Source organism: Hippoglossus hippoglossus, chromosome 17 (genome assembly GCF_009819705.1).
Source record: "Hippoglossus hippoglossus isolate fHipHip1 chromosome 17, fHipHip1.pri, whole genome shotgun sequence".
In the NCBI taxonomy this organism is placed as follows: domain Eukaryota; kingdom Metazoa; phylum Chordata; class Actinopteri; order Pleuronectiformes; family Pleuronectidae; genus Hippoglossus; species Hippoglossus hippoglossus.
Genome location: NC_047167.1, coordinates 23272122 through 23285300, shown reverse-complemented (window position 1 = coordinate 23285300; position 13179 = coordinate 23272122). Strand labels below are relative to the sequence as shown.

General features: G+C 44.3%; 1 protein-coding gene across 1 annotated transcript; it reads right to left on the bottom strand.

Moving 5' to 3' along the window:
• Positions 1-460: 460 nt before the first annotated feature.
• On the bottom strand, positions 461-7402 carry LOC117778376 (tripartite motif-containing protein 16-like protein; the record flags this gene model as incomplete). The annotated part of the gene is made up of 3 exons (XM_034613879.1): positions 461-557; positions 1179-1182; positions 6856-7402. Coding segments are annotated over 3 exons (648 nt in total), but the record flags the coding sequence as incomplete, so codon positions are not given.
• Positions 7403-13179: the final 5777 nt, after the last annotated feature.

Sequence of the window (13179 nt, the reverse complement as noted above, 5' to 3'; positions counted from 1 at the left end):
TTGTAATATTCACATTCTTCAAAGTTTCCAGAAAAGTTAACGAATCTTTTCAATGGAATAAAAACCAACTTACAAAGTGCTTCACTAATGAAAAACACAAGTAAAAACACATTAAAACACACTTATGATCGAACAACGGACCATCTCACCGTCCTGGATCTCAGTTTCCCTTTAACTGACAAAAGTTGTATCAAGATCCGAACTCTGTTATTCTCGTTGCCTCTCAGCTCCTGAACTTCACCACACTTCACTCTCACTTATCTTCTAACAGCAGCTCGGTGAAGGGGCGGGAGCAAGTTAATATGTAGTCAGAGTAAAACTCGTTGTCTTTGCAATGAGGAGCCAATGACAAGCTTTGCTTCATTCCAGGATGTTCAGGGTGTGTTTTATTAACACTGATAACTTGACAAAGTCCACGTCATTCGACAGTTAACCCAGATCAGACGGCACTTAATGACTTTCACAGGTCAAAGTTCTCCAAAGTTGAATTCCACGTGAAGAAACACTGTGGCCGACCAGGACAGGCCTCGGTGTGAAGGTCTGTCTTCACTGTAGATCTGAGAGAGACGCAACAAGGACACATATGGACAGAGTGGAGCTGGCTGAGTGTTAAGATGGAGGCTTATCATCAGAGAAATGAAAAAGAAGAAATCCACCTTTAATAACAGGAGACGTAAGAAAATAAAACCTCCCTCACAACAGCTCACTGAGGAAATACTGCCCTCTACTGACCACATGCTGCCAGACATGTGACTGGAGCCTCTCCTTTGAGCACCACATCACAAAATGGGTTTTTTAATCAATTCTTCCAAAATCAGATCCATATGAAATGTAAGAGATGATCTCGCACGTGGACTCGTGCGGTGGCCTTTTCTCTGAAGCAGAAAACCCTGAAACATCTGCAGTCTGTACAAAACTCTGAACTAGAACAACATATGATCACAGCACAACTGTTTTATGTTTTTTTAATTTGCTGCCCGTTTGTTTCAGGACTGATTTAAATCTTTGTTGATGACTTGTAAGGCTCTTCATGGCCTGGCCCCAGGACGCCTCTGATCTCTGAGTCCCTGATTTACCTCAGTGCAGCTTGTGATCTTAAGGCAGTGAAGATCGCCTGTCACGACTGAGACGGCCCGTCAGCAGGGAGTAAGGCCGGGTGAAATACTCGTTTTACTTACATCCCTGTGGGGAGTAAAGGAAAACGGGAATAACAGGATTTATGTGTGTTACAATCCTAACAAACGGACAGATTTGGGTTTGGACATGTTGATGACGTAAGGAAATGTTCCTGTCGATACATTTCAAAACATCTTGACATTTTAACTGGCCCGTGTTCCCAGTGAAATCCATGCAGCAAGGACCAGTCTGCTTCGGCCAATCAAAGGTCACAGACTGCAGCAAGGACCAGTCTGCTTCGGCCAATCAAAGGTCACAGACTGCAGCCGACTGCCACGTGTTGCTGATCGCGGTCAGTCGGCAGGGAACGAGCCCAACGGACCATTAGTTTGGACTAAAGCGTTTTCTGAAAAGCCGCTGGAATCAGATGTGAGCATCGTTGGGGCTGTGACGTCTGATGAGACCAGGACTTCGGTCTTGTGTTGTTAAAGCTGTTCATACACTGACTTTAGAAACGCTAACGTACATTTCCTCAGCTCGTGTTTGTCCATGTCACACAGACGCACTGAGGGAAAATGGGGCTGATTTGGGGGGAAAATCGACTCGTGACTCTGCGTCAACTGAGCGAGAGCCTGACGATCTAGTGGGAGTGAAATCCACGGCGAGGAGTACATCAACAAACCACTTGGTGGCGTCACACACATTTTAAGTGCCTGGTGGTCATTAGAACAAAGTTCACAAAACTTAAAACTCCTGGGAAATTGAGAGTGTGTGACCCTTCAGGGTTTTCTACACGCCCTGCTGCTGAGAAGCAAACATGGAGGGTACAAATACAAGTGAAGGAAGGAGCACAGGAAGAAGTGAGAGTGGGTTTTTCACTGTGCAGCTGCAGTTTCAGAGGAGACGAGTGACGAGTTCTGCAAAAACGTCAACAAACTGTGACGCTGAGCGGAAAATCCAGCTTTCTGCAGCCTTTTTAATGATTAATGATGTTAATGATAACTATGTTCTTCTTTTGCTGCGATTTACTCGATCATACGTTACATACTTAGTTATTTGAGAAAACGGATGATTGACAGATCAGTAGCAAACTAGAATCACTGTCCAGTGGTTGTACGCCTCTGCCAACAGGTGCAGTTTCAGGCGTTCCTGAAAAAGTGCATTCACAATGATGAGGGTCACTGCTGCCTGGATTTCTGACTCCACATTCGTATCGTTTCATCTCTGAGTCAAAACGATTGTTTGTACAAAGTTGAAGAAATTCCCTCAAGGCAGTTTTTAGATATAGTGTTCACAAGAATGGGATGTTCATACAAACAACCCAATAACCTGATGACTGCACTTTCTCAGCTTGTCCAGCAGTGAACATGGACATGAGCAGGTTTTACATGTTCTACATTAAGGTTCAATTCATAGAATTCAGGGACATCTGGTGGTGAAGTGTCATGTTGCAAGCTGAATACCCCCCCCTCACAAACATGACAGAGAACCTGTGGAAGCTTCAGTTGTCATAGAAACTCAAAAAGTTAGTTTGTCCAGTCTGGGCTACTGTAAAAAAACATGGCTGCCTCCGTAGAGAGGACCTGCTCCTGATGTAAATATAAGTATTTAAGTATTTAAGTATAAAGGACCCATTCTCGGGTAAAGAAAAGAATTCGTACAATTTAGATGAAACTCACAAGTGAAAACATCACAAGGATTATTTTATATTCAGTTTCTGCCAATAGAAACCTTTCAGCTGAATCTTACACACTGGACCTTTAAATGAAACATAATCATGTCTGAAGTGAGTAAGACCCAAATATGAATTTTGGCCACAAAGAAAAAAATATCTATCTAGCGTTGGTGGGACGTGAACTTGTAGACGCTGCCTTGGACAAACAAGTGACAACAAAGAGAATATTGAAGATATTTGTTCATCGTATATTCTGTCGTTAGAGAAGGAAGGTTATTAAATAGGCCCAGATATTACATCATCTACACAGAGCTCTTGTGTAAAAGTGTCCATACTTTGCAGGAGTGTGTTTGGACAACACATTATTTAGGCTCAACTCTGCACAGCCTCAGCCGGTCACGACTCCAGTATAAAAGCAGAACTCGACTGGTTTCAGAGCGAGACGGACTTCAGCTCCAGGAGTCATGCAGGCATTCCACACAAGTGCTGTCATCATTTGTCATTTTTAATATAAATCTTTTCACCCTCACACAAATTGCACATTTCTTTCTCCAAATGGACGCACAGTCAGCAGTGGACAACTTGACATCTTCCGTATACACTGTGACTGGCTAAAAGAAGGAGAAACAAAAAGAATAAAATAAGAGACATCTAACTTGATCTTACCACCACTTTACTATGGCATGCATAGGTTTCAGACCTTACTCAGAAAGAGACAACACTTTGTCTAAGAAAGTTTCTAAACGATGGTGGGACTGCTTGCGACTCGGGGAAGGAAAAGGAAAAAGTACAGAAAACGTTTGCTGCGCCGTGAGGAGAATCGTCAAATCGGGTCTCCGGGGGAAAAAAGACGGAGGAAAAGCTTCGGCCTTCCCGTTCCCTGCGAGCGGCGAGCATACAGCTGCGAAGTCGACTTCCTAAAGTGTTTGGTTCTTTATTTTGAAAGCGTGGTAGCCGCTGTGCAGTTGACAATACTGAAGGTTTTATTTCTCCATCCAGGATTTGAGCACTAAAGAGGCCAGAGGAGGATCAGGTTCAAACAAAACAAGGGCTCACCCCCGAGGGATCGTGGGTAGTGAAGGTCGGCTGGAGACGGGTGAATTTGGGGCTTTTCATACCTGAATGCTCTTAAATTTCAGCAGCAGCTTGAGGAAATTACAACTAGACAGACAAATGCTAGCGTGTAGTCGAGGTTGAACGGGACGAAATAAATAATAACAGTGACCGAGTCAGTTTATCACAAAAGCCAACGAGCAGCAAGTCTTTCACTGCCCAACAAGTGGAACTGAAATTAAAATTCTTCCTTTTGCAAAGAAGAAATGACGGTTTTCAACTGATGTTTCTTCTAAGACAGCGCCCCCTACATTCATGTTGTCCAGGGAGAAGTTTGGGTTATTTGACTTATATCTGTGTAGGCAGGCGCTGAACATATTGAACATACTGCTGCTTCAACCAGGCGCGGCACGGTGGCTGAGCGTTTAATGCTGTTGTGTCACAGAGAGAAGGTTGTCGGTTTGAATCCAGTTTCAACCGGAGCCTCCCTGTGTGGAGGGACAGGACAGGGTGCGACTGCAGTCGAGTTATAACCCTGCCTACTCCGTGTTAGCAGATGGGACACGGACCAAACTAAAAAGACTTTAAATGAATGTTTGTGAAGATGGTTTCTGACGTTTCAGGTCGTCCTTCTCACACTTCATGTTTCTGATAAGTTTGGTGTTAATTCCTTATTTCATGATGCATGCAGCACTGGGACCAATGGACTCGTGCTCTCAACAAAGCACCATCCATTGCATTTAGTATTTTACTCTTTCAAATTGTCAATTTTTCTACCAATTCCGTCCCTGTGTGTTGTTTTGAATGTCCCTGTGCAGCAGCTTGAATCAACCTCTGTACGTGAATAAAACTGGAGACGGGGAGGATCAACTCCACCCATCGCTCCTGCTCAGGCTTTGTGTCCTGGATACATTTTGTCTTCATTTCCAGACAGTGGGAGGAAGTGGAGACGCGTCTTTATTTGCAGTCTCTGGTTGGAAGGGACTGAGGGAGACGCTATTAGCACCTGTTGAAAATGAGACAAACCAAAGACCTGTTTTATCAACGTTTAGTCTGTGACACAACAGGAACAGGACATTCTCCAGTCAGGAGCACACTTCTGAAGTGGACAGCAGCCGACTGTCAGACGACGCTCGCACATGAAATAAAAGTGTCAACGATAGCTGTGGTATCATTCACACTTTTAATGATACCACAAAAAGAATTCAAATTCAGTTCAACCGTAAATCAAAACTCTTTTCTGTGGATTGATTTTCAGGTCGGACTTCCAGCGTGAACCATCTGCTACTGTCGGAGGAAAGACCCCCGAAACAAGTGCACCTGTAAACGAAGGCCCTGTCAGCTGCTTGGTCGGACCTCATCATTCTAAACAGAGGAGGAGGAACAAAGGGACATTTTGGCTCCTGAGTTCTTTGTGGTTAAAAATTAGCATAGGACACTCATAAGAAAAATAAAGATGAACAATGTTTGCATCTCGCATGCTGAGCTGCTGGAGGCAACAAGCAATACGGGGTCAGACGGTCGCAGGGTTCCTACACAAGGTTTCCCTTTCCAATATTCCAGACTTTGTCCAGAGTTGTTCGAGGAATCTTTCAGACACATTTAGCAAAGCTGTAGTAAGAGAGATCCTGTCGCAGCAAGTACCACCACACCTGAAGTTAAAGTCATAAAACTCTTCAGAGAAATTCTACTTTCCAACATTTCACAGACCTGGAGAAGGTCAAAGGTTTCACTTTCCCACCTGCATAGGAACCCTGGAGTCCAGAGAATGGGAAACATGAAAACAAGCACGCTTTAGGGCTCACTGATGTCAGTACAAAGGAGGGTCTTTACTTGAAACAGTTCCTTTCATTTGATAACTAAATATCTCACTCTATTGATAGAATTCCATTTTGTTAGAGTCGTATATAAACGTTAACATGTACACACGCTCGTCACTGGTAATCGTGGAAGCGGGAGCTTTATTGTAATAGGTTGGTGGAGTTTTGCTCTTGCTGGCGCTCAACAAATATACTGTGAATGCAAGTAACAATAATTAATATAATGATAATTACAATAATAATAATGACACTCATCATTCGTCTGCCTTGTAAACCTGGAAAACTCAAAACCAAACAAGAGCCAGGTAACTACACCTCCTCAGTATTTCCAGTTGGCTGCTCTTGTCCCCACTGTCAGTCAGACCGATGGAGACGCAGGGCTGGAGGAGGGGGGGAGCAAGGCAGCACCGACGGAAGTGTGTCCGGTGAGCGAACCCCAAACTCTCCTCCGCTGCAGCAGCGACGACACACGAGGGCGAGTCGCTTCTTCGGCGGCGGTCGAGCGGCGCTTCATGTGCAACACCGCCCCCTACAGCTCCAGAGGTGGTTGTGTTGTGCTGTTGGTCTGAGGGACTTTTGGTTGGAGCTGAAACATGAACTGTGGGAAACAAAGGTCAAACCCCAAGTGTCTGCACGGCTGAATGAGACTGGTGCTCCACGAGGGGGGGTGCGGGTGAACCAGTATTTTGTGTGGGATTTTTACAAAGTACATTTACTTTGTTGCTGTACTTCAATACATGTGTCATGTGTCTCTACTTTACTTGAGTAGAACAAGTAGAAAGACTGGATTGAACAACTGTGTTATGTATTTAAAACTTCAGCTTCGTCACACATTTGATATGATTTTATTTGTTGAAGAAATACAAAATTATATACGTATATATCAGGATCAATACAGTTATAAAACATCACAGAACCTTATTTCTACTTTGATTTAGAAAACAACAGCAACATTAGATCTTTCAAACACATTCATGTCAGTGTAATTATAGATTTCTGTCTTTACAAAGTGAGAACTGAATATGTGTGATAAAGGAAGGTCAGTGTTTGATTGACAGCTGATCTCTGTGTGGAGCAGAAAACGTCACCATGACGAACTTTGATCAACAAACATGGAGACAAAAGAAGTTAAAGATTTAAACACAGAATCTAAATCACTGCTTTTAATGACTCGAGTCTATTTGAGTTTACAGAACTCAGCTGTGGATCCAGGATAAACATTAACTCCAGCATAGAGAGGCTGAGTGAATGTGGTCTGGACTCTGTGGAGGAGAGTCATGGTGCCAGAGACGCTGTAGAAGGACAGAACACCTGCACTGGGATCCAGGTACACTCCTACTCTGGAGGACCAAGGACCTGACACTGGAGTGTTGCTGCTGTTGTAATGAAAGTGATAACTGTTTTTACAACAATATAATGACCAAGATTTATCATTTAATCCAAATTCACATTCATGTGAGTCTCCTGCTCCACTGATATTCTTGTATGTGACTGCTACACCAACTCCTTCTCCCACCTCCACCTCCACCTCCCAGTAACAACGTCCAGTCAGACTCTCTCTACTCAGGACCTGACGCCTAACAGTGAATCTGTCTGGGTGATTAGAATAAGACTGTTCTTTACTCATACATGTTACTTTTCTGTTTCCCTCAGATAATAACAGACGTCTGTTTACTGTGTTTGGATCCAGTGTGATTTTCTGTGGATATCTTAAGAAGTCAGCTCTGGTCTCTGGCTCTGGTTGGGCAGTAAAACATCCACTTGAGACACAATCTGTAAAATCTCTGTCTCTGTCTCACTCAGAATGTCCTGTAGTCGACCTCTGACCCGTGACACAGCTGCTGTCACGTCCTCAAAGTACCTCAGAGGACGGATCCTGATGCTGGATGAGTGTGTAGATTCACTGAGTGGTGACAGTGAGGGGTAGTTGTGTAGAAACTGGGTGTGATCCTCTGTGTCTGAGAGCTGCTTCAGTTCATGGTCTTTCCTCTTCAGCTCAGTGATCTCCTGCTCCAGTCTCTCCTGAAGCTCTCTGACTCGACTCACTTCAGTTTCCTGCTGGGATCTGATCTGCTGCTTCACATCAGAGCTTCTTTTCTCCAGCAGACGGATCAGCTCAGTGAAGATCTTCTCACTGTCCTCCACTGCTTTATCAGCAGAAACCATTGATGGCCTCCTCCTCCTGTTGAAGCAGCTTCACATCTTTCTCTCTGTCCTGGACTCTCTGCTGGATTGTTTGTCTCCTCAGCCCGAGCTCTCTCTGCCTCTCAGTCCTTTCTGCTGCAGCTGACACTGTGTCGTGGTCTTATGTTCATCCACAGGGCAGAGATAACAGATACACTGCTGATCAGTGCGGCAGAACATCTTCATCACCTCATCGTGACGAGAGCAGATGTTCTCCTGGAGCTTCTCCGAGGGCTCCACCAGCTTGTGCTTCTTCAATGGAGCTGACTGAAGATGAGGCTGGAGGTGTTTTTCACAATAAGAGGCAAAACAATTCAAACAGGACTTGAGAGCTTTCAGTTTTCTCCCAGTGCAGACATCACAGGCCACATCTTCAGGTCCAGCATAGCAGTGATCAGCAGGAGCAGCTTGGAGTCCAGTCTTCTTCAGCACCTCCACTAAACCAGCTAACATGGTGTTTTTCACCAGGACAGGCCTCGGTGTGAAGGTCTCTCTACACTGAGGGCAGCTGTAGCTTCCTCCTCTCCTCCTCTTTGTCCCAGTGGGTGTTAATACAGCTCTACAGTAGCTGTGTCCACAGCCAGTAGTCACCGGATCCTTCAGTAGATCCAGACAGATCGAACAGCAGAACATTTCTCTGTCCAGTTGATTTTCTTGCTGCGCCATTTCAGCTGGTGCCAGAGACTGTAGAACAGGTTCACTTCCTCTGAACAGATACAGATCTCTGCTCCTCCCCCTCTCGTTCACTCCCTGCAGTGACTCATCTCCCACAGTTCACAGCTTGTTGTTCACTGGTTCTTACACTTACACATCTGTGAAGGGAGGAGACACAGACATGTCCTGACTGGGAGGAGCTGGTTGTGAGTTTTTTATCTGTGTTATCACATTTCAAAGTGAATAGTTGCTCTGGGAACTGTCACATTCAGTTCACAACAGCACAGGTTGTAATATTCACATTCTTCAAAGTTTCCAGAAAAGTTAACGAATCTTTTCAATGGAATAAAAACCAACTTACAAAGTGCTTCACTAATGAAAAACACAAGTAAAAACACATTAAACACACTTATGATCGAACAACGGACCATCTCACCGTCCTGGATCTCAGTTTCCCTTTAACTGACAAAAGTTGTATCAAGATCCGAACTCTGTTATTCTCGTTGCCTCTCAGCTCCTGAACTTCACCACACTTCCACTCTCACTTATCTTCTAACAGCAGCTCGGTGAAGGGGCGGGAGCAAGTTAATATGTAGTCAGAGTAAAACTCGTTGTCTTTGCAATGAGGAGCCAATGACAAGCTTTGCTTCATTCCAGGATGTTCAGGGTGTGTTTTATTAACACTGATAACTTGACAAAGTCCACGTCATTCGACAGTTAACCCAGATCAGACGGCACTTAATGACTTTCACAGGTCAAAGTTCTCCAAAGTTGAATTCCACGTGAAGAAACACTGTGGCCGACCAGGACAGGCCTCGGTGTGAAGGTCTGTCTTCACTGTAGATCTGAGAGAGACGCAACAAGGACACATATGGACAGAGTGGAGCTGGCTGAGTGTTAAGATGGAGGCTTATCATCAGAGAAATGAAAAAGAAGAAATCCACCTTTAATAACAGGAGACGTAAGAAAATAAAACCTCCCTCACAACAGCTCACTGAGGAATACTTGCCCTCTACTGACCACATGCTGCCAGACATGTGACTGGAGCCTCTCCTTTGAGCACCACATCACAAAATGGGTTTTTAATCAATTCTTCCAAAATCAGATCCATATGAATGTAAGAGATGATCTCGCACGTGGACTCGTGCGGTGGCCTTTTCTCTGAAGCAGAAAACCCTGAAACATCTGCAGTCTGTACAAAACTCTGAACTAGAACCAACATATGATCACAGCACAACTGTTTTATGTTTTTTTTAATTTGCTTGCCCGTTTGTTTCAGGACTGATTTAAATCTTTGTTGATGACTTGTAAGGCTCTTCATGGCCTGGCCCCCAGGACGCCTCTGATCTCTGAGTCCCTGATTTACCTCAGTGCAGCTTGTGATCTTAAGGCAGTGAAGATCGCCTGTCACGACTGAGACGGCCCGTCAGCAGGGAGTAAGGCCGTGTGAAATACTCGTTTTACTTACATCCTGTGGGGAGTAAAGGAAAACGGGAATAACAGGATTTATGTGTGTTACAATCCTAACAAACGGACAGATTTGGGTTTGGACATGTTGATGACGTAAGGAAATGTTCCTGTCGATACATTTCAAAACATCTTGACATTTAACTGCCCCGTGTTCCCAGTGAAATCCATGCAGCAAGGACCAGTCTGCTTCGGCCAATCAAAGGTCACAGACTGCAGCAAGGACCAGTCTGCTTCGGCCAATCAAAGGTCACAGACTGCAGCCGACTGCCACGTGTTGCTGATCGCGGTCAGTCGGCAGGGAACGAGCCCAACGGACCATTAGTTTTGACTAAAGCGTTTTATGAAAAGCCGCTGGAATCAGATGTGAGCATCGTTGGGGCTGTGACGTCTGATGAGACCAGGACTCGGTCTTGTGTTGTTAAAGCTGTTCATACACTGACTTTAGAAACGCTAACGTACATTTCCTCAGCTCGTGTTTGTCCATGTCACACAGACGCACTGAGGGAAAATGGGCTGATTTGGGGGGAAATCGACTCGTGACTCTGCGTCAACTGAGCGAGAGCCTGACGATCTAGTGGGAGTGAAATCCACGGCGAGGAGTACATCAACAAACCACTTGTGGCGTCACACACATTTTAAGTGCCTGGTGGTCATTAGAACAAAGTTCACAAAACTTAAAACTCCTGGGAAATTGAGAGTGTGTGACCCTTCAGGGTTTTCTACACGCCCTGCTGCTGAGAAGCAAACATGGAGGGTACAAATACAAGTGAAGGAAGGAGCACAGGAAGAAGTGAGAGTGGGTTTTTCACTGTGCAGCTGCAGTTTCAGAGGAGACGAGTGACGAGTTTCTGCAAAAACGTCAACAAACTGTGACGCTGATGCGGAAAATCCAGCTTTCTGCAGCCTTTTTAATGATTAATGATGTTAATGATAACTATGTTCTTCTTTTGCTGCGATTTTACTCGATCATACGTTACATACTTAGTTATTTGAGAAAACGGATGATTGACAGATCAGTAGCAAACTAGAATCACTGTCCAGTGGTTGTACGCCTCTGCCAACAGGTGCAGTTTCAGGCGTTCCTGAAAAAGTGCATTCACAATGATGAGGTCACTGCTGCCTGGATTTCTGACTCCACATTCGTATCGTTTCATCTCTGAGTCAAAACGATTGTTTGTACCAAAGTTGAAGAAATTCCCTCAAGGCAGTTTTTAGATATCGTGTTCACAAGAATGGGATGTTCATACAAACAACCCAATAACCTGATGACTGCACTTTCTCAGCTTGTCCAGCAGTGAACATGGACATGAGCAGGTTTTACATGTTCTACATTAAAGGTTCAATTCATAGAATTCAGGGACATCTGGTGGTGAAGTGTCATGTTGCAGCTGAACACCCCCCCCCCCCCCCCCCCTCACAAACATGACAGAGAACCTGTGGAAGCTTCAGTTGTCATAGAAACTCAAAAAGTTTAGTTTGTCCAGTCTGGGCTACTGTAAAAAACATGGCTGCCTCCGTAGAGAGGACCTGCTCCTGATGTAAATATAAAGTATTTAAGTATAATTATAAAGTATAAAGTATTTAAGTATTTAAGTATAAAGGACCCATTCTCGGGTAAAGAAAAGAATTCGTACAATTTAGATGAAACTCACAAGTGAAAACATCACAAGGATTATTTTATATTCAGTTTCTGCCAATAGAACCGTTCAGCTGAATCTTACACACTGGACCTTTAAATGAAACATAATCATGTCTGAAGTGAGTAAGACCCAAATATGAATTTTGGCCACAAAGAAAAAAATAATCTATCTAGCGTTGGTGGGACGTGAACTTGTAGACGCTGCCTTGGACAAACAAGTGACAACAAAGAGAATATTGAAGATATTTGTTCATCGTATATTCTGTCGTTAGAGAAGGAAGGTTATTAAATAGGCCCAGATATTACATCATCTACACAGAGCTCTTGTGTAAAAGTGTCCATACTTTGCAGAGTGTGTTTGGACAACACATTATTTAGGCTCAACTCTGCACAGCCTCAGCCGGTCACGACTCCAGTATAAAGCAGAACTCGACTGGTTTCAGAGGCGAGACGGACTTCAGCTCCAGGAGTCATGCAGCATCCACACAAGTGCTGTCATCATTTGTCATTTTTAATATAAATCTTTTCACCCTCACACAAATTGCACATTTCTTTCTCCAAATGGACGCACAGTCAGCAGTGGACAACTTGACATCTTCCGTATACACTGTGAACTGGCTAAAAGAAGGAGAAACAAAAAGAATAAAATAAGAGACATCTAACTTGATCTTACCACCACTTTACTATGGCATGCATAGGTTTCAGACCTTACTCAGAAAGAGACAACAGACACTTTGTCTAAGAAAGTTTCTAAACGATGGTGGGACTGCTTGCGACTCGGGGGAGGAAAAGGAAAAAGTACAGAAAACGTTTGCTGCGCCGTGAGGAGAATCGTCAAATCGGGTCTCCGGGGGAAAAAAAGACGGAGGAAAAGCTTCGGCCTTCCCGTTTCCCTGCGAGCGGCGAGCACGAACATACAGCTGCGAAGTCGACTCCCTAAAGTGTTTGGTTCTTTATTTTGAAAGCGTGGTAGCCGCTGTGCAGTTGACAATACTGAAGGTTTTATTTCTCCATCCAGGATTTGAGCACTAAAGAGGCCAGAGGAGGATCAGGTTCAAACAAAACAAGGGCTCACCCCCGAGGGATCGTGGGTAGTGAAGGTCGGCTGGAGACGGGTGAATTTGGGGCTTTTCATACCTGAATGCTCTTAAATTTCAGCAGCAGCTTGAGGAAATTACAACTAGACAGACAAATGCTAGCGTGTAGTCGAGGTTGAAAGGGACGAAATAATAATAACAGCGACCGAGTCAGTTTATCACAAAAGCCGAAAAGCCAACGAGCAGCAAGTCTTTCACTGCCCAACAAGTGGAACTGAAATTAAAATTCTTCCTTTTGCAAAGAAGAAATGACGGTTTTTCAACTGATGTTTCTTCTAAGACAGCGCCCCCTACATGTTGTCCAGGAGAAGTTTGGGTTATTTGACTTATATCTGTGTAGGCAGGCGCTGAACATATTGAACACACTGCTGCTTCAACCAGGCGCGGCACGGTGGCTGAGCGTTTAATGCTGTTGTGTCACAGAGAGAAGGTTGTCGGTTTGAATCCAGTTTCAACCGGAGCCTCCCTGTG